The 20,374-nt window shown below is 43.3% G+C and overlaps 1 protein-coding gene across 5 annotated transcripts in view; it reads left to right on the forward strand.

Annotated features, from left to right (window-relative positions):
* The window catches only part of ppp4r4 (protein phosphatase 4, regulatory subunit 4), a 220,291-nt gene that overhangs the window by 177,420 nt on the left and 22,497 nt on the right, over positions 1–20,374 (forward strand). For 4 of the 5 annotated variants that reach the window (XM_070879527.1, XM_070879522.1, XM_070879525.1 and 1 more), the window contains 4 exons: positions 1,252–1,399; positions 13,919–14,063; positions 19,959–20,000; positions 20,113–20,187. In XM_070879527.1, the coding sequence (XP_070735628.1) occupies positions 1,252–1,399; positions 13,919–14,063; positions 19,959–20,000; positions 20,113–20,187 (410 nt within the window). The remainder of the gene's footprint in view (positions 1–1,251; positions 1,400–13,918; positions 14,064–19,958; positions 20,001–20,112; positions 20,188–20,374) is intronic. The other variant, XM_070879523.1, reaches the window with a different exon arrangement.

Consider the following 20,374-nt stretch of genomic DNA (forward strand, 5'->3'; position numbering starts at 1 on the left):
AAACTCCCGCCTAATTTAGTAGGGATCGGTAGCAGCGCTGCACCCGGTCGTAAACTCATTTGCAGCCTTAGGCTAACGGGAGGTGCAAATGCACCCAATTTCTCCCTCATAATTTAATGTGGAAGGCACCTAAAGATACATAATTTTATCTATTTTCTATCCTACACTATCTCTAACATTAGCCATGTGTAAATTCCACGTGTAATATTCTAGTACTGGAAATACACAGCTGCTCAGTCAACATCTGTTAAGAGAAAAGACAGGTTGATGACATTTCGGGTGTAAAACCCGAAAATGTCAATAATCTACTAGGGACTGGATTTTCGGTTGTCTATAGCCTTAGTTAGCGGCGTTAATGTGAACGTTAGAGCTTAGCGACTAGGCGCGCAGCTTTTAGCGCCCCAACAGAAAATTCATTTGCGGTTTACCGGGGGCACAAACCTTTAGTGCCTGGCTGCTGATGATCTCTCCGATCATGACATATTCCTGGTGCAACACGCACACTTGCGCCCCGGTCGGTAAATTAGGTGTGTGCGACGCATTGAGGCCAGCCAATAACAACGTCTGAACAAACAGTCGGTACAGGCTTGCAGAGTCGTTAACTGGTGGCTACTTAAAGGGATGAGGCAGCACTTCCTTCGGAGGTCACAGTCAGTGCAACGTTTGCACAGAGCACGGTGCACGAGCCTCCGAGTTTGCAGCGGCAGACAGACATAACAATACAAGTTGAAAACAAGTGATTTTGAAAACTTTAATGGGTGCATTTCTATGCCGCACCTTTAAGACTCGGCTTTTCCCAGGATCTGATTTGGAGTTCGGTGCATGCGCCATGGGTCTGCAAAATTTACCGACAAAACTTTCGTTATTGCCCCCCAACCCCAACTCTGGTATGCAACAGCTGAATTATCACCCCTGTCAGCTCTTCGACCGATACTGACGAATATCTGGGTGGGCAAGGCCAAGTTTTTCAAGGCGCTAATGGTACCGCTCCGCCTGGATTAATGCCGCAACAGAGGCGCGACCGAATTTGCTCCCCCTAGTGATTTCTTTTTACAGACGATGACTTGACCTGCTGTATATTTCCAGTATTTTCTATTTTTATGTCAGATTTACAGCCTTTACCTTTGACTGTCCATTTGTAATGCTGGGTATTTTGAAATAGAAGCAGAGACTGCAATGAAACCACAGAATATGCATTTTTTTTAAACCTTTTGAACTATTAATTAAAACATTTATATTTTTCTGCTGCAGAACTTGGTCAAGGAAGAAGTTGCTGGAACAGACTAAGATTTCTTGACACTTGTGAATGTATCATGGATCTGTTTTCAAAAGCCTTCTTCTGTAAATACTTTTTCCTGCCTGTACTTGAACTTTCAAATGACCCAGTTCCAAATGTAAGGTGAGTAGGTCATTGATACAATACTACGGGGTGGATTTTCGGCTCCTCTCTGCTCCGTTTTGTGCCCCGGAGCGGCGGCAATGGCGGCGGTGGTGAGGTTGTTCTGGCTGTGTGGTCAGCTTCCAGCGTCTCGCAGCGAACCTCGGGTCCGGTTTTGTAGCGGCGCGGAGCAGCATGCCCAGAAGAGTTGTGCCGGTGTACAATGCCCCTGCTTGTGACACTAGCGCGAGTTTTGACTCTTGCCCAACCCGTGCACCCCGAAACGCGCCCCACAGTGAACGCCTGGGAAATCAGGCGGTCCGACAGTGGAGAGGTAAATAATGGACTCCTAAGGAAAGTGTGATTGTTTTTTCTTTAATTTTTTTTGTGATTTGTGTTGTGATAGCGTGGGCAATGTTTTGGGAATTTTTTGTGGCTTTTTATTTAGGTTTCCCCCGCCCCCCCCCCCCCCATCGTTTTCCTGGCCCGGCTTTTTAGCTCGGGAGTTTCCCATGCTAGCGCCCGGGAGAGATGTACCATGCCTCCCTTCGCGCTGTGCTCCCTGACTCAGGGCCTAACTGCCCAATGTTACTTTTGAGGAGCAAACTGTTCCTGGGTGCAAACTTTGCCATCCTGCCGCCATTACCGCCCCAAAAACATCAAAGCCGAAAATCCAGCCCTACCTGTTGTACGCTTATTGCTTGGTACCATTTTGTAATAATCTTTTTAATTCTTGTAGAATTGGAGCACATTTCATGCTCCAAATGATGCACTGCTACAGAGTGCGTGGCTCAACCTGGTAACAATTTCAGAATTTCCCTAGGTATAAGTAGGCTTAGCTCCATCTGACAAGCATTCTCTGCTACATCAGTGTTAAATTTTTATTTTTCAGAGCTAGTTTTTGCGATTGTGAAAACTGAGACTATCATTTTCAACTTTGGTATCATTAATGTGTAGCACAGAATATCCATTCATATTGACCTGATCAAAACAAAATTTTAAGTAATGAGTAATACTTTGTGAAAAGCATTTTTTTGGGTAGAAGCCTTCATCTTTGGAGATAATGAACAATAGTTGGAGTGAGGTTTAACAAAACAGGACCATTGTTTCTGTTCCTGTTTTTAGCATTGAATCATTTCCACATATACTGAATACCTGCACTGCTTAAATAAACTATTTTGTTTTGGGCTAAATACAGATTTCTGCATAGTCCTGGACATGGAAAGTACAGGGGTCAAATTAAAAAGGAAATTAGGAAAGCAAAGAGAGGGCACAAAAAAAATATTAGCAAGTAACATCAGGAAAACCCAAATATGTTTTATAAATACATAAAGAGCAAGAAGATAGCTTAAGGAAAGATTAGGGCCTATTAGAGACCAAAAAGGTAACCTATGTGTGGAGGCGGAAGACATGGGTATGGTTCTTAATGAATACTTTGCGTCTGTCTTCACAAAAGAGAGGATAATACAGACATTGTGGTTGAGGAGGAGTATGAAATATTAGATGAGTTAAACACAGTGAGAGAGGAAGGAAGTATTTAGGGATTCAGCATCTTTGAAAGTAGATAAATCACCAGGCCTGGATGAAATGTATCTAAGGCTGTTAAGAGAAGCAAAGGAGGAAATAGCAGAGGGTCTGACCATCATTTCAAAATGTCCCTGGCTATAGGGTGGTGCTGGATGAGTGGAGGACTGCTAATGTTATACCATTGTTTAAGGGATAGATCGAGTAATTACAGGCCAGTCAGCCTAACCTCGGTGGTGGCCACATTATTGGAAAAAAATTCTAAAGGACAGTATTAATCATCATTTAGAAAGGAACGGATTAATCAAGGACAGTCAGTGAGGGATTTGTTATGGGAAGGTCGTGTCTGAACTAACTTGATTGAATTTTTTGAGGAGGCAACAAGGAGGATCAATGAGGGTGGTGCATGGTAGACTGGTCAGAAGTAGACAGGGTTTCAAGGGAAAGTGGCAAGTTGCATTCAAAGTTATCTCAGTGGCAGGAAGCAAAGGGTAATGGTCAAGGGGTCTTTTTGTGACTGCTAGGCTGTTTCCAGTGGGGTTCTGCAGAGCTCAGTACTAGGTCCTTGCTTTTGTGGTATATATCAATGATTTAGACTTCAATGCAGGGGGCATCATTAAGAACATAAGAAATAGGAGCAAGAGTAGGCCATTTGGCCCCTCGAGCCTGCTCCGCCATTCAATAAGACCATGATCTGATCATGGACTTGGCTCCACTTCCCCGCCCGCTCCCCACTCCGCATAACCCTTTACTCCCTTATTACTCATAAATCTGTCTATCTCCGCCTTAAATGTATTCAATGATCCAGCCTCCACAGCTCCCTGGGGCAGAGAATTCCATAGATTTACAACCCTCAGAGAAGAAATTTCTCATCTCAATTTTAAATGGGCATCCCCTTATTCTAAGACTATGTGCCCTAGCTTTAGTTTTCCCTATGAATGGAAATATCCCCACTGCATCCACCTTGTCGAGCCCCCTCATCATCTTATAAGTTTCAATAAGATCATCTCTCATTCTTCTGAACTCCAATGTGTATAGGCCCAACGAACTCAACCTATCCTCATAAGTCAACCCCCTCATCTCCAGAATCAACCTAGTGAACCTTTTCTCAACAGCCTCCAATGCAAGTATATCCTTCCTTTAATACGGTGATACAAAAATTTGGCAGTGTGATTGATAGTGAAGAAGAAAACTGTAGAATGCAGAACATAAGAGATAGGAGCAGGAGTAGGCCATTCAGCCCATTAAGCCTTCTCAACCATTCAGCAAGATCACGGCTGATCTTCTATCTCAACATCACTTTCCTGCACTATCCCCATATCCCTTGATTCCCTTAATATCCAAAAATCTATCGTTCTCGGTTTTAAATATAATCAACGACTAAGCCTCCACAGCCCTCTGGGGTAGAAACATAGAAACATAGAAAATAGGTGCAGGAGTAGGCCTTTCGGCCCTTCTAGCCTGCACCGGCATTCAATGAGTTCATGGCTGAACATGCAACTTCAGTACCCCATTCCTGCTTTCTCGCTATACCTCTTGATCCCCCTAGTAGTAAGGACTTCATCTAACTCCCTTTTGTATATATTTAGTGAATTGGCCTCAACAACTTTCTATGGTAGAGAATTCTACAGGTTCACCACTCTCTGGGTGAAGAAGTTTCTCCTCATCTCGGTCCTAAATGGCTTACCCCTTATCCTTAGACTGTGACCCCTGGTTCTGGACTTCCCCAACATTGGGAACTTTCTTCCTGCATCTAACCTGTCTAAACCCGTCAGAATTTTAAACGTTTCTCATTCTTCTGAGCTCCAGTGAATACAAGCCCAGTTGATCCAGTCTTTCTTGATAGGTCAGTCCCACCATCCCGGGAATCAGTCTGGTGAACCTTCGCTGCACTCCCTCAATAGCAAGAATGTCCTTCCTCAAGTTAGGAGACCAAAACTGTACACAATACTCCAGGTGTGGCCTCACCAAGGTCCTGTACAACTGTAGTAACACCTCCCTGCCCCTGTACTCAAATCCCCTCGCTATGAAGGCCAACATGCCATTTGCTTTCTTAACCGCCTGCTGTACCTGCATGCCAACCTTCAATGACTGATGTACCATGACACTCAGGTCTCGTTGCACATCCCCTTTTCCTAATCTGTCACCATTCAGATAATAGTCTGTCTCTCTGTTTTTACCACCAAAATGGATAACCTCACATTTATCCACATTATACTTCATCTGCCATGCATTTGCCCACTCACCTAACTTATCCAAGTCACTCTGCAGCCTCATAGCATCCTCCTCGCAGCTCACACTGCCACCCAACTTAGTGTCATCCTCAAATTTGGAGATACTACATTTAATCCCCTCGTCTAAATCATTAATGTACAGTGTAAACAGCTGGGGCCCCAGCACAGAACCTTGCGGTACCCCACTAGTCACTGCCTGCCATTCTGAAAAGTACCCATTTACTCCTACTCTTTGCTTCCTGTCTGACAACCAGTTCTCAATCCACGTCAGCACACTACCCCCAATCCCATGTGCTTTAACTTTGCACATTAATCTCTTGTGTGGGACCTTGTCGAAAGCCTTCTGAAAGTCCAAATATACCACATCAACTGGTTCTCGCTTGTCCACTCTACTGGAAACATCCTCAAAAAATTCCAGAAGATTTGTCAAGCATGATTTCCCTTTCACAAATCCATGCTGACTTGGACCTATCATGTCACCTCTTTCCAAATGCACTGCCATGACAACCTTAATAATTGATTCCATCATTTTACCCACTACTGAGGTCAGGCTGACCGGTCTATAATTCCCTGTTTTCTCTCTCCCTCCTTTTTTAAAAAGTGGGGTTACATTGGCTGATCCAGAGTCAATGGAATGATGGAAAATGACTGTCAATGCATCTGCTATTTCCAAGGCCACCTCCTTCAGTACTCTGGGATGCAGTTCCTCAGGCCCTGGGGATTTATCGGCCTTCAATCTCATCAGAATTCCAAAGATTCACCACCCTCTGAGTGAAGAAGTTTCTCCTCATTTCAGTCCTAAATTGTCGGCCCCTTAATCTGAGACTGTGACCCCTAGTTCTAGACTTCCCAGCCAGGGGAAACATCCTCCCTGTCATGCCCTGTAAGAATTTTGTATGTTTCAATGAAATCACCTCTCATTCTGCTAAAGTCTAGAGAAGATAGGCCTAGTCTACTAAATCTCTCCTCATAGGACAATACCCCTATCCCAGGAATCAGTCTGGTGAACCTTCGTTGCACTCACTCTATAGCAAGTATATCCTTCCTTAGGTAAGAAGACCAAAACTATACAGAATACTCCAGGTCTGGTCTCACCACGGCCCTATATAATTGCAATAAGACATCTTGGAGCCAAAATTCAGCCTCCCGCTAAGGCCTGTTGCCGCTGGAAAGCGGCGGTGTCGAATGGCTGCCGCTTGCGAAATTCTCCTCGGTGGTTTTGCCGGCGGTCCCCACTTCCGCCTGCTGCTTTCAAACCCTCCTAAGTGCGTCATCAAAGTACGCACCGCCAATCTCCCGCCCCGCAAGCAAAATTTACCTCAAAAAATCTTGCGGCCGCCGTGCATTACCCCTGACAGTTTTTTCTGTTGGTTCACTGTGTTTGCAATGTGTGCAAAATGGCGGTGCAGCCGCCTTTAAAGGGAGGGCGCACTGCCACGCCCGCCATCTTTTGTTTTGTCGGCCAACTGTAAGGTTGGTCTGACAGTTATGTCCTCGGATTCAGCCAGGCACCAACAGGGCACCCCCTCTTGGGTCCCAGTGGACCTAACTAAAATAATCATAGAGCTTGCAGCGGCTCTCCCCTTTAAGTGAAAGGGAGAGCCGCTGCAAGCTCTGCGATTATTTTCTAAGTGCCCTGTTACTATGTCCTTGATGATAGATTCTAGTAATTTCTGTACTACTGATGTCAGGCTAACTGGTCTGTCGTTCCACATTTTCTCTCCCTCTTTTCTTAAATAATGGGGTCACATTTGCGACCTTCCAATCCGCGGGAACTGTTCTACAATCTTTGGAATTTTTGAAGATAACAATCAATGCATCCACTATCTCTATAGCCACCTCTTTCAAAACCCGAGGATGTAGGCCATCAGGTTCAGGGGATTTATCAGCTTTCAGTCCCATTAATTTCTCCGGTACTTTTTTTTACTAACACTAATTTCTTTCAGAACCTTGGTTCTCCAATATTTCTGTGAAGTATTTTGTGTCTTCCGTGAAGACAGACACACACAGTATTTGTTTAATTTCTCTGCCATTTCCTGATTCCCAATTATAATTTTTCCTGTCTCAACCTCTAAGGGACCCACATTTACTTTTGCTAATTTTTTCCTTTTTACATACCTATAGAAGCTTTTACAGCCTTTTTATGTCTCTTGCTAGTTTACTCATATTCCATTTCCCTTTTTTTAAATTAATTTCTTGATCCACTTTTGCTGAATTCTAAAATCCTCCCAATTCTCAGGCTTATTGCTCTTTCTGGCAAAATGATAAGCCTCTTCCTTTGATCTAATACTATTTTGCACTTCTTACATCTAAACAAAGCAAACTAGGTAGGTTTGAGCAGTGAGTTGGCTAAGGTAGATTCGGAAACTACACGGTTGGACCACTTTTACTGTGGGGTTTTTGTGCCTTGCAGGAATGTATATTTGTTGTAAATTATGTATTTAAATGCTATCCATTGCTTGTCTACTGACATACCTTTTAATGTAATTTCCCAATCTACCTTCGCCAACTCACCCCTCAAACCTACCTAGTTTGCTTTGTTTAGATTTAAGACCCTAGTTTTGGATTTAACTAAATCACTTTCAAACCTAATATAAACCTCACTATAAAAGATATCAGTGGACTGGTCAGATGGGCAGAAAAGTGGCAATGGAATACAGTCCAGAGAAGTGTGAGGTCATAAGAACATAAGAATTAGGAACAGGAGTAGGCCATCTAGCCCCTCGAGCCTGCTCCACCATTCAACAAGATCATGGCTGATCTGGCCGTGGACTCAGCTCCACGTACCCGCCCGCTCCCCGTAACCCTTAATTCCCTTATTGGTTAAAAATCTATCTATCTGTGATTTGAATACATTCAATGAGCTAGCCTCAACTGCTTCCTTGGGCAGAGAATTCCATAGATTCACAACCCTCTGGGAGAAGAAATTCCTTCTCAACTCGGTTTTAAATTGGCTCCCCCGTATTTTGAGGCTGTGCCCCCGACCAGTGGAAACAACCTCGCTGCCTCTATCTTGTCTATCCCTTTCATTATTTTAAATGTTTCTGTAAGATCACCCCTCATCCTTCTGAACTCCAACGAGTAAAGACCCAGTCTACTCAATCTATCATTATAAGGTAACCCCCTCATCTCTGGAATCAGCCTAGTGAATCGTCTCTGTACCCCCTCCAAAGCTAGTATATCCTTCCTTAAGTAAGGTGACCAAAACTGCATGCAGTACTCCAGGTGCGACCTCACCAATACCCTATAAAGTTGCAGCAGGACCTCCCTGCTTTTGTACTCCATCCCTCTCGCAATGAAGGCCAACAATCCATTCGCCTTCCTGATTACCTGCTGCACCTGCAAACTAACTTTTTGGGATTCATGCACAAGGATGCATCATCACGCCCGACAACCAAATTTTAATTTGATTTTACGTTTTAAAGTTTAAATTTGTTTTAATTGCCGGTGTTTTTAGTGTCCCCTTCCCTTTTATAGGGGGCACTGGGGAAAAATTGTGATTTTAGTGCCCAAAAAAAAAAACCAAAAAAAAGAAGAAAAAAAAGAAAGAAAAAAAAACCAAAAAAAAGAAAAAAAGGGCCTTGTAAATGTCTGGTGTGTCACCCAGGTCGGGTGGCACGGTTTAATGTGTTTTGTTTTGCAGATAAACTCCAAAAAGAGTTTCATGCACAAGGACCCCCAGGTCCCTCTGCACCGCAGCATGTTGTAATTTCTCCCCATTCAAATAATATTCCCTTTTACTGTTTTTTTTTCCAAGGTAGATGACCTCTCATTTTCTGACATTGTATTCCATCTGCCAAACCTTAGCCCATTCGCTTAACCTATCTAAATCTCTTTGCAGCGTCTCTGTGTCCTCTACACAACCCGCTTTCCCACTAATCCTTGTGTCATCTGCAAATTTTGTTACACTACACTCTGTCCGCTCTTCCAGGTCATCTATGTATATTGTAAACAGTTGTGGTCCCAGCACCAATCCCTGTGGCACACCACTAACCACCGATTTCCAACCCGAAAAGGACCCATTTATCCCGACTCTCTGCTTTCTGTAAGCTAGCCAATTCTCTATCCATGCTAATACATTTCCTCTGACTCCGCATACCTTTATCTTCTGCAGTAACCTTTTGTGTGGCACCTTATCGAATGCCTTTTGGAAATGTAAATACACCACATCCATCGGTACACCTCTATCCACCATGCTCGTTATATTCTCAAAGAATTCCAGTAAATTAGTTAAACATGATTTCCCCTTCATGAATCCATGTTGCGTCTGCTTGATTGCACTATTCCTATCTAGATGTCCTGCTATTTCTTCCTTAATGATAGCTTCAAGCATTTTCCCCACTACAGATGTTAAACTAACCGGCCTATAGTTACCTGCCTTTTGTCTGCCCCCTTTTTAAAACAGAGGCGTTACATTAGCTGCTTTCCAATCCGCTGGTATCTCCCCAAAGTCCAGAGAATTTTGGAAGATTATAACGAATGCATCTGCTATAACTTCCGCCATCTCTTTTAATACCCTAGGATGCATTTCATCAGGACCAGGGGACTTGTCTACCTTGAGTCCCATTAGCCTGTCCAGCACTACCCCCCTAGTGATAGTGATTATCTCAAGGTCCTCCCTTCCCACATTCCCTTGACCAGCAATTTTTGGCATGGTTTTTGTGTCTTCCACTGTGAAGACCGAAGCAAAATAATTGTTTAAGGTCTCAGCTATTTCCACATTTCCCATTATTAAATCCCCCTTCTCATCTTCTAAGGGACCAACATTTACTTTAGTCACTCTTTTCCATTTTATATATTGGTAAAAGCTTTTACTATCTGTTTTTATGTTTTGCGCAAGTTTACTTTCGTAATCTATCTTTCCTTTCTTTATTGCTTTCTTAGTCATTCTTTGCTGTCGTTTTAAATTTTCCCAATCTTCTAGTTTCCCATTAACCTTGGCCACCTTATACGCATTGGTTTTTAATTTGATACTCTCCTTTATTTCCTTGGTTATCCACGGCTGATTATCCCTTCTCTTACCGCCCTTCTTTTTTACTGGAATATATTTTTGTTGAGCACTATGAAAGAGCTCCTTAAAAGTCCTCCATTGTTCCTCAATTGTGCCACCGTTTAGTCTGTGTTCCCAGTCTACTTTAGCCAACTCTGCCCTCATCCCACTGTAGTCCCCTTTGTTTAAGCATAGTACGCTCGTTTGAGACACTACTTCCTCACCCTCAATCTGTATTACAAATTCAACCATACTGTGATCACTCATTCCGAGAGGATCTTTTACTTGGAGATCGTTTATTATTCCTGTCTCATTACACAGGACTAGATCTACGATAGCTTGCTCCCTTGTAGGTTCTGTAACATACTGTTCTAAGAAACAATCCCGTATGCATTCTATGAATTCCTCCTCAAGGCTACCCCGTGCGATTTGATTTGACCAATCGATATGTAGGTTAAAATCCCCCATGATTACTGCCGTTCCTTTTTCACATGCCTCCATTATTCCCTTGATTATTGCCCGCCCACCGTGAAGTTATTATTTGGGGGCCTATAAACTACTCCCACCAGTGACTTTTTCCCCTTACTATCTCTAATCTCCACCCACAATGATTCAACATTTTGTTCATTGGAGCCAATATCGTCTCTCACAACTGCCCTGATATCATCCTTTATTAACAGAGCTACGCCACCTCCTTTCCCTTCTTGTCTATCTTTCCGAATTGTCAGATACCCCTGTATTTGGGGAATCTGGGGAGGGCTAATCAGGCAAGAGAATACACAATAAATAGTACAAGAGTAGAGGAACAGAGAGACCTTGGAGTGCAGATCCCTGAACGTAGCAGGACACGTGGATCAGGTGGTTAAGAAGGCATATGGGATACATTCCACCTGTATAAAGCGCTAGTTAGGCCACATCTAGAGTGCTACTTACAGTTCTGAGCACCACATTACAGGAAAGATGTGATCGCATTAGAGAAGGTACAGAGGAGATTGACGAGGATGTTGCCAGGACTGGAGAATTTTAGCTATGAGGAAAGATTGGATAGGATGGGGTTATTTTCTTTGGAACAGAGGAGGCTGTGTGGCGGGGGGGGGAGGGGGGGGGGGAGACTTAGTTGAGGTGTATAAAATTATGAGGGGCCTCGATGGAGTGGATAGGAAGGACTGATTTCCCTTAGCAGAGAGGCCAATAACAGGTGACATAGATTTAAAGGAATTGGTAGAAGAATTAGAGGGGAGTTGAGGAGAACTTTTTTCAATCAGAGGATATTGGGAGTCTAGAACACTCTGCCTGAAAGGATGGTAAAGGCAGAAACCCTCATCACATAAGGATATGCACTTGAAGTGTCATAACCTACAAGGCTACGGACCAAGAGCTGGAAAGTGGGATTAGGCTGGATAGCACTTTTTTGGGCGGCATGGACTCAATGAGCCGAATGGCCTCATTCTGAGCTGTAAATTTCTAGGATTTTATAGTTTATTTTCCCATTAAAGCATTTTGATGATTCAAGGCTTCCTAGAATTGTACTGTTTTCACAATATGCTAAAATACGTACAAGCATTTCAAACCAAAATTGAAGCAGCAATACTAGATGACGACGAGAAAAGTGTAAATGTTATAGATTTGACTAAGCTATATAAAATGTGTTATAAGAACATAAGAACATAAGAACATAAGCATTAGGAACAGGTGTAGGCCATCTAGCCCCATGAGCCTGCTCCGCCACTCAACAAGATCATGGCTGATCTGGCCGTGGACTCAGCTCCACTTACCCGCCCGCTCCCCATAACTCTTAATTCCCTTATTGGTTAAAAATCTATCTATCTGTGATTTGAATACATTCAATGAGCTAGCCTCAACTGCTTCCCTGGGCAGAGAATTCCACAGATTCACAACCCACTGGGAGAAGAAATTCCTTCTCAACTCGGTTTTAAATTGGCTCCCCCGTATTTTGAGGCTGTGCCCCCTAGTTCTAGTCTCCCCGACTAGTGATAACTTGTTTGATTGCAAAGCATATATTTTGACAGAAAACTACTTTGAAAATGCAAATCAGTCTCATAAAATAGCCAACCTATGTTCTAGTGGTACACTATAAATTACAATATATATTTTCACAATTAATATTACATGACTAAAGTTTGTTGTACATTGCCCAAATTGAAGCCTGTGCTGAAATTGCCTGCTGACAAATCCCTGCTTCAATAACCAGAACTTTGTTTTAGGAAATTATTGTTCTAGAAAAGGACAAAGTATTTGTTTATAAAAATAGCGCTGTTATTTTTAGATATGTATATGGTGTATTTGAGGGAGGTTTAGATTTTATTTTTTGCTATTTTCAAATATATTTCCAGTTATATTGGTAAAACTCTTTACAATTGTTTCTTAAAATGCCATCATCTATATGTAGCATTACTATAAGGGACAGTAATGCTATGTTGAAATACAATATAGGGTGAGGGAAGGGTTGATCACTGGTTCTAAAGCTTGTTGATGTAAAAATTCATCTCATTTACTGGAGTCAACTTGACTACAAGATGAACTAAAAGCAAAATACTGCAGATACTGAAATCTGAAACTAAAATAGAAAATACTAGAAACACTCAGCAGCATCTGTGGAGTAGCATCTTCCAGTTCTGACAAAGAATTTTTACCTGAAATGTTCACTTGCCAGTTGTCTCCACAGATGCTGAGTGTTTCTAGCATGTTTTGTTTTTGTCTGCAAGATGACCTACTTAGTAGTGGAAGATGGGAATTGAAGTGAACCTCTTTGGAACACTCAATAATCTAATACCTGTGCCAGACAATATTTTAGGATGCTGTTGATAATTGTCCAGCATGTCTACCTTTTTGATGGTACCCGGGGGGAGGGGGGGTGAGCAGGAGGATCCGTAGCCCGCCAAGCCAGTGACCTAATGAGCAGCTGATCCCAGCTGAACTAGCAGCAAGAACCTTCCCAGTGCTGAGGGCTGGTCAGCTGTGTGGCTTTTACTCATTGAACTGCAGCACAGCTTGGGATTCCCCAAGCCTTGTCCGGCTTGTGCAAATAGAGCATCTCCCTATGGAGATAAAGTATCTTCACTCCGTTTCAGACTAGTGGAAATTCTACTTGGGTGTAATTCTCAATAGTTTGATTTGGAGGCTCTTGGGTTAAATATGGTGATGGGTTTCTGCATATGTCAGATTGCGGACTGACCAAAAAAGAGGCTGTGCTAATTATAGGTTTATGGATGGTACAGCTGTGAATGTGGATGCCTGTACAGCACTCATTAGAAAGCATCATCCACTGCATATAAATACTGTTGTAAATTCTGAATAATTTCCCCAACTCCATTCTCTGGTTTGACATCTAATGATGGTAAATTACACCTCAGTAATTATATATCACAGACCTGAGTATTTAAAATGAATCATAAATTATCTGTTACAGCAGTGTAGCAAAGATGCTCTCCCACTGATATTCTTGTACTCTAACCCTACAATCCTACAGCAGCATTACAGGCTGTAAAATCATCTCACCCCCTTTCCCAGCCCCCCCACCTCCACCACACGCACAGCTACATTTTGAAAAATGTGTAACAAAAGATCTCAGACCATACCACCAAAGAAAACGTCCATTTGGTGACCTAAAAGAGTTGTAGAAAATGTTCGGAGTTATTTTCACTGTGGGACTTGCATTTTGTTAGGTTGCAAAGCGTTTTGAAAATGCAAATTATTTTTTTGGAATGACTGACAGTACTGCTGGTGGAGTGCTGTAACTCACAATATGTGGTTTCATGATTATTCTTCCAGGATTAAATTCTGTTACATGCTGCCAAAATTGAAGTCTACATTGAAACTGCCTGCTGACAAGCACCTACTTCAACAACTAGAGCTTTGTGTTAAGAAATTACTGTGTCAGGAAAAGGACAAAGATGTCACTGCTATAGTGAGAATTGTATGTCTGCTTCTTAAAACCTTTTTGCAACTAGTTATTCTGTGTTTGAACTTGAATCATGACAATTGAGGTTAGGCACTTGTTGTATGTGACTGAATTAGTAGTTCATTTGAAAGAAGAGTCCACCTGATTTTAGATAACTAAGTGCATAAATATTATTAATGCTATATTTCTTAGACAACGTTTTGCTTGGAAATTCTGTTTAATTATTATTTTTTTAAATCTAGATATTCGAATTAGCTATAAGTGACAGGGAGGGTGGGTGGGGGGGAAATTGCCCCTTAGAAAATGGCCGGTATGCGGCGGTAACAGAGCGGTAAGGCCTTTCCGACCGGGGGCAGGTGGCGGGGCCAACCCATCCACAATTGTACCTGGGATTGGGCAGCCTAAACGGGTTTCTGCCCCACCCGGCATTCCCCTTACCAGCCCGCAGCGACCACTTTTCCGCCCCGCAGGAACGTGGCCGCCGCTGGTTGGTGCCCCCGATTACTTTGCGAGGCGGGAAGCTGCCAGTGGCTGGATGTTGCAGCCACCCTTAAAGGGGAGGGCACGCCGCTGCGGCTGCCATTTTGTTTTAATTGTCAGCCGCTCCTGATTCGGGCCGACGATGGTGGTCGTTGGTTTGGCCGGGTCGCTAATAGGTAGCCCGGCACTCCCTCTTGGGGAAGGACGTTGCGATGCATCAGCCCGCTGCGGCACACGGACGTCATCACGGCTGTGCTGACCATGCCAGTGATGGACACTGCCCCGAACCTGACCTGATACCGCCTCCAACAACAGTGGGAAGCAGTGTCAAGAGTTGAAGAGCCGAATTTTACGGTTCTTCCCTCTGACTCCCGCCAGGCAGTAAATTTCCGGCTAATTCGAAGTGCCCCCCCCTCCGCCACCAATTTCTCACCTAGGGAAATTTCGGCCTCTAGATTTGCTGAAAAAATAATGGCATCTAAATGACACGCTGTTATTAATGCGCAAATCGGAAGAGATACCCCGTAAATTGCGAATTGCTGTTTGCTCCGCAGTTAGCTTCACCCGTGGTTTTCATGAAGGTACAACATTGGCATATAAGAACATAAGAATTAGGAACAGGAGTAGGCCATCTAGCCCCTCGAGCCTGCTCCGCCATTCAACAAGATCATGGCTGATCTGGCCGTGGACTCAGCTCCACTTACCCGCCCGCTCCCCGTAACCCTTAATTCCCTTATTGGTTAAAAATCTATCTATCTGTGACTTGAATACATTCAATGAGCTAGCCTCAACAGCTTCCTTGGGCAGAGAATTCCACAGATTCACAACCCTCTGGGAGAAGAAATTCCTTCTCAACTCGGTTTTAAATTGGCTCCCCCGTATTTTGAGGCTGTGCCCCCTAGTTCTAGTCTCCCCAACCAGTATCTTGTCTATCCCTTTCATTATTTTAAATGTTACTATAAGATCGCCCCTCATCCTTCTGAATTCCAACGAGTAAAGACCCAGTCTACTCAATCTATCATCATAAGGTAACCCCCTCATCTCCGAAATCAGCCTAGTGAATCGTCTCTGTACCCCTCCAAAGCTAGTATATCCTTCCTTAAGTAAGGTGACCAAAACTGCACGCAGTACTCCAGGTGTGGCCTCACCAATACCCTATACAGTTGCAGCAGGACCTCCCTGCTTTTGTACTCCATCCCTCTCGCAATGAAGGCCAACATTCCATTCGCCTTCCTGATTACCTGCTGCACCTGCAAACTAACCTTTTGGGATTCATGCACAAGGACCCCCAGGACCCTCTGCACCGCAGCATGTTGTAATTTCTCCCCATTCAAATAATATTCCCTTTTACTGTTTTTTTTCCCAAGGTTGATGACCTCACACTTTCCGACATTCATTACCAATTAAACTCTGCACAGAAAGTTAACATAAGAACATAAGAAATAGGAGCAGGAGTCGGCCATTTAACCTCTCGAGCCTGCTCCGCCATTTAATAAGATCATGGCTGATCCGATCATGAACTCCGCTCCATCATCATCATCATCATAGGTGGTCCCTCGAACGAGGGTGACTTGCTTCCACATGAGTTCACAGATGTTTCAATGAAGGACCCAAAATTCCAATCCTGAACACCAATTGAAGGGGTGGAAGATGCCTGTGCGTGGATTTTTTTAACATGTGGTGACCGTTGCACATCAGCCACCACACGGGCTTCACAGAACTTGGCCTTTATCCAGTGACGAGGCTTAACCAGGACGACTGGAGACATGCTCTGCTGCACGGACCTAGTGCGCGCACATATCGCAGTGTGGGCTGGCCCGTGCTGCCCCTGGGCCCTCGGCTCTTCTGGGCCCCGTACCTTCATTTGCCACACCTCCCTCTCACTGCTCTTCCGTCACGATCTCTCACCACTCCTCCGCAACAATTTCTCGCCACTCCTCCGCCACAAACATTCACCGAATCAACGCCACGATCTCTCACCGCACCTCCGCACCAAACATTCGCCAAACCTCTGCCACGATCACTCGCCGAATCTCAGCCACGATCTCTCATCACTCCTCCACCTCAATCACTCGCCAGACCACCGCCATGATCTCTCGCCACTCATCTGCCCTGACCTTCCGGCTTCTCCACTATATCTGGGCCCCACCGATGTTCCTGCCCACACTGCAAATGGCGACCTGGGTTTTGATGAAGCCCTGCCATTGGAGATTGGACGCGGTTGACGGCGTCTAAGAGCTGCCGGCTCTGGCCCCGCCAGTAGGAAATTCCATGCAAATCGACAATACCTAAGCTTTCAGATTGAAAGAAAGAGCTGAAATTTACAGAGCGTGTAGGATGGGAGTAATCAAGTCTAGATGTGGCAAAAGATATGAATGAGGGTTTCAGCAGCAGATGACTGCAGGTCGGGCTATAAAAGATGCTGGAGCGGCATGCCACTACAAGTTTCAGCACGAGCCGTTCCAAGTGTGCGACGATTTCGAGGTGGGTGACTGGGTGACTTCATCAAACTCAGCTCCACCTCCCTGCCCGCTCAGCATAACACTTTATTCCCTTATCGCTCAAAAATCTGTCTATCTCTGCATTAAATATATTCAATGACCCAGTCTCCACAGCTCTCTGGGGCAGAGGATTCCATAGATTTACAACCCTCAGAGAAGAAATTCGTCCTCATCTCAGTTTTAAATGGGCGGCCGCTTATTCTGAGACTATGCCCCCTAGTTTTAGTTTCCCCTATGAGTAGAAATATCCCTCCCTCATCCACCTTGTTGAGCCCCCTCATTATCGTATATGTTTCGATATGATCACCTCTCATTCTTCTGAACTCCAATGAGTATAAGCCAACCTACTCACATTATCTTCATAAGTCAACCCTCTCATCTCTGGAATCAACCTAGTGAACCTTCTCTGAACAGCCTCCAATGCAAGTATAGCCTTCTTTAAATACGGAGACCAAAACTGCACACAGTACTCTAGCTATGGCCTCACCAGTACCATGTACAGTTGTAGCAGGCCATCTCTGCTTTTATACTCTATCTCCCTTGCAATAAAGGAAACATTCCATTTTCTTTTCTGATTACTGGCTGTACCTGAATACTAACCTTTTGTGTTTCATGCACAAGGACCCCCAGGTCCCTCTATACTGCAGCACTCTGCAATTTTTCTCCATTTAAATTATAATTTGCTTTTGTATTTTGTCTGTCAAAGTGGATAACCTCACATTTTCCCACATTGTACTCCAATCTGCCAAATTTTTGCCCATTCACTTAGCCTGTCTATATCCTTTGCTGATTTTAAGTGTCCTTCTCACAATTTGCATTGCCACCCATCTTTGTACCATCAGCAAACTTGGCTACATTACACTCGGTCCCTTCATCCAAGTCATTAATATAGATTGTAAATGGTTGAGGCCCCAGCACCGATCCCTCTGGCATCCTACTAGTTGCCATTTGCCGACGGAAAATTACCCATTTATCCTGACTCTCTGTTTCCTGTTAGTTAGCCAGTCTTCTATCCATGCTAATATATTACCCCCAACCCCGTGAGCTCTTATCTTGTGCAGTCACCTTTTATGTGGCACCTTTTTGAATGCCTTCTGGAAATCCAAATACACTACATCTACTGGTTCCCGTTTATCCACGCTGCTCGTTACATCTTCAAAGAACTCCAGCAAATTTGTTAAACATGATTTCCCTTTCATAAAACCATGCTGACTCTGCTTGATTGAATTATGCGTTTCCAAATGTCCTGCTACTGCTTCCTTAATAATGGACTCCAGCATTTTCCCAACAACAGATGTTAGGCTAACCGGTCTATAGTTTCCTGCTTTCAGTCTGCCTCCTTTTTTAAATAGGGTCATTACATTTACGGTTTTCCAATCCGCTGGGACCGCCCCAGAATCCAGGGAATTTTGGTAGATTACAACCAATGCATCCACTATCTCTGCAGCCACTTCTTTTAGGATGCAAACCATAAGGTCCAGGGGACTTGTTCATCTTTAGTTTCACTATTTTACCAAGTACTACTTCTTTAATGATAGTGATTGTATTAAGTTCCTCCCTCCCTATAGTCCCTTGATTATCCACTATTGGGATGTTTTTAGTGTTTTCTACTGTGAAGACCGACATAAAATATTTGTTCAAAGCCTCTGCCTGTTCCCCGTTATTAATTCCCCAGTCTCATCCTCTCGGGGACCAACATTTACTTTAGTCACTCTTCCTTTTTATGTACCTGTAGAAACTCTTACTATCTGTTTTTATATTTCGTGCTCGTTTACTTTCATAATCTATCTTTCTCCTCCCCCCCCCCCTCCCCCACCTCTCATTTTTTTTAGTCGTTCTTTCCTGGCTTTTATAAGTTTCCCAATCCTCTGGCCTCTCACTAATCTTGGCCACGTTGTATGCTCTTGTTTTCAATTTGATACCATCCCTTATTTCCTTAGTTAGCCACGGATGGTTATTCCTTCTCTTACAGTCTTTCCTTCTCCTTGGGATATAGTTTTGTTGCGAGTCATGAAATATCTCCTTAAATGTCTGTTACTGCTCATCAACCATCCCACTCTTTAATCTATATTCCCAGTCCACTTTATCCAACTCTGCCTTCATACCTTTGTTATTTTGTTTATTTAAGCTCAGGACACTGGTTTGAGATCCAACTTTCTCACCCTCCAACTGAATTTGAAATTCGAACGTGTTATGGTCACTCATTCGTAGAGGATCGTTTACTAGGAGATTGTTTATTAAGTCTTGTAATTAAGAGCGTAAGTACTCTTTTAAAGAAAGACTTACATTTTATATAATGTCTTTCGCGACCACCGGCCATCTCGAAGGGCTTTATAGCCAATGAAGTACTTTTGGAGTGTAGTCACTGTTGTCATGTGGGGAACATTGACCTGATAATAGTTAATGATCATTGCTCGCACTTCCATCAACTTTCTGAGCAAAAATGTTTAAAATATAAACATGCATAAACAAGTCTTAACTAATGAGGCACACCATGTCCAGCACAATCTGGCCCATTATTTCATATGTTTATGCTGTCAAAATTATTTGCTTATCACAAATCAATCCACACCAGTATACAATGAAGCCACTTTCTTTTCTGCTAAAAATCTGATATAAAACATCTCTCTCTGTTTCTTGAAACTATCTCTTTTTCTGGAGATGGTGGTACTTTGTTGGGTTTCAAAGTCAAGGGCTTATTTAGTTCTTTCCAAATCAAATGGTATCACAAATGCATCTTGTGAAGAGATTTGTTGGTTATAACCCTCTGGAATTTAGCAGGAAGAGAGAAGTTTACTGACTGCAAGCAACAATGGGGGCAATTTCTGATGAAAGGGATTTCTCTTGGCAATTAATTTTTAATTTTTTGTGTTCATCATTTCCATTCAAGTGCTTCCAATACTCTTTTACTCTTTGATTTTTTTTTAAGATTACATTGGAATTAGATCGAATGGATACTACCATGGAATCTGTAAGTTAGCATTATGCTGTAGCTTTGTTCTGAAACAATCAGTTGTTCCATGAACACATTATGCAATTCAGTTACTAAGCAAATAGGATGTGACTTCTTTTTTCTCCTCAAGTTTCCCAAAAGGTTGCAAGAAAAAGACTTGCTAGATCACAAGAAGGAAAAGGAAGAAAGTTTGCTGCTAGAAATGGTAATATCTGTATCATGCTGAAATATTTGTACCTTTTGAATAATGGGGTTCTTGGCCCAGATTTTGCGGTCAGCGGAGAAGTGATGGCGCTCGCTGCTGACCTCAAAGAATGATGCCCACAAAGATCTAGCGATCTCTGTGGCATGGATTTCACCTCTCCCAACATTAATTACATGCTGGCGTCAAG

Source organism: Pristiophorus japonicus, chromosome 4 (assembly GCF_044704955.1).
Source record: "Pristiophorus japonicus isolate sPriJap1 chromosome 4, sPriJap1.hap1, whole genome shotgun sequence".
NCBI classification, from domain to species: domain Eukaryota; kingdom Metazoa; phylum Chordata; class Chondrichthyes; family Pristiophoridae; genus Pristiophorus; species Pristiophorus japonicus.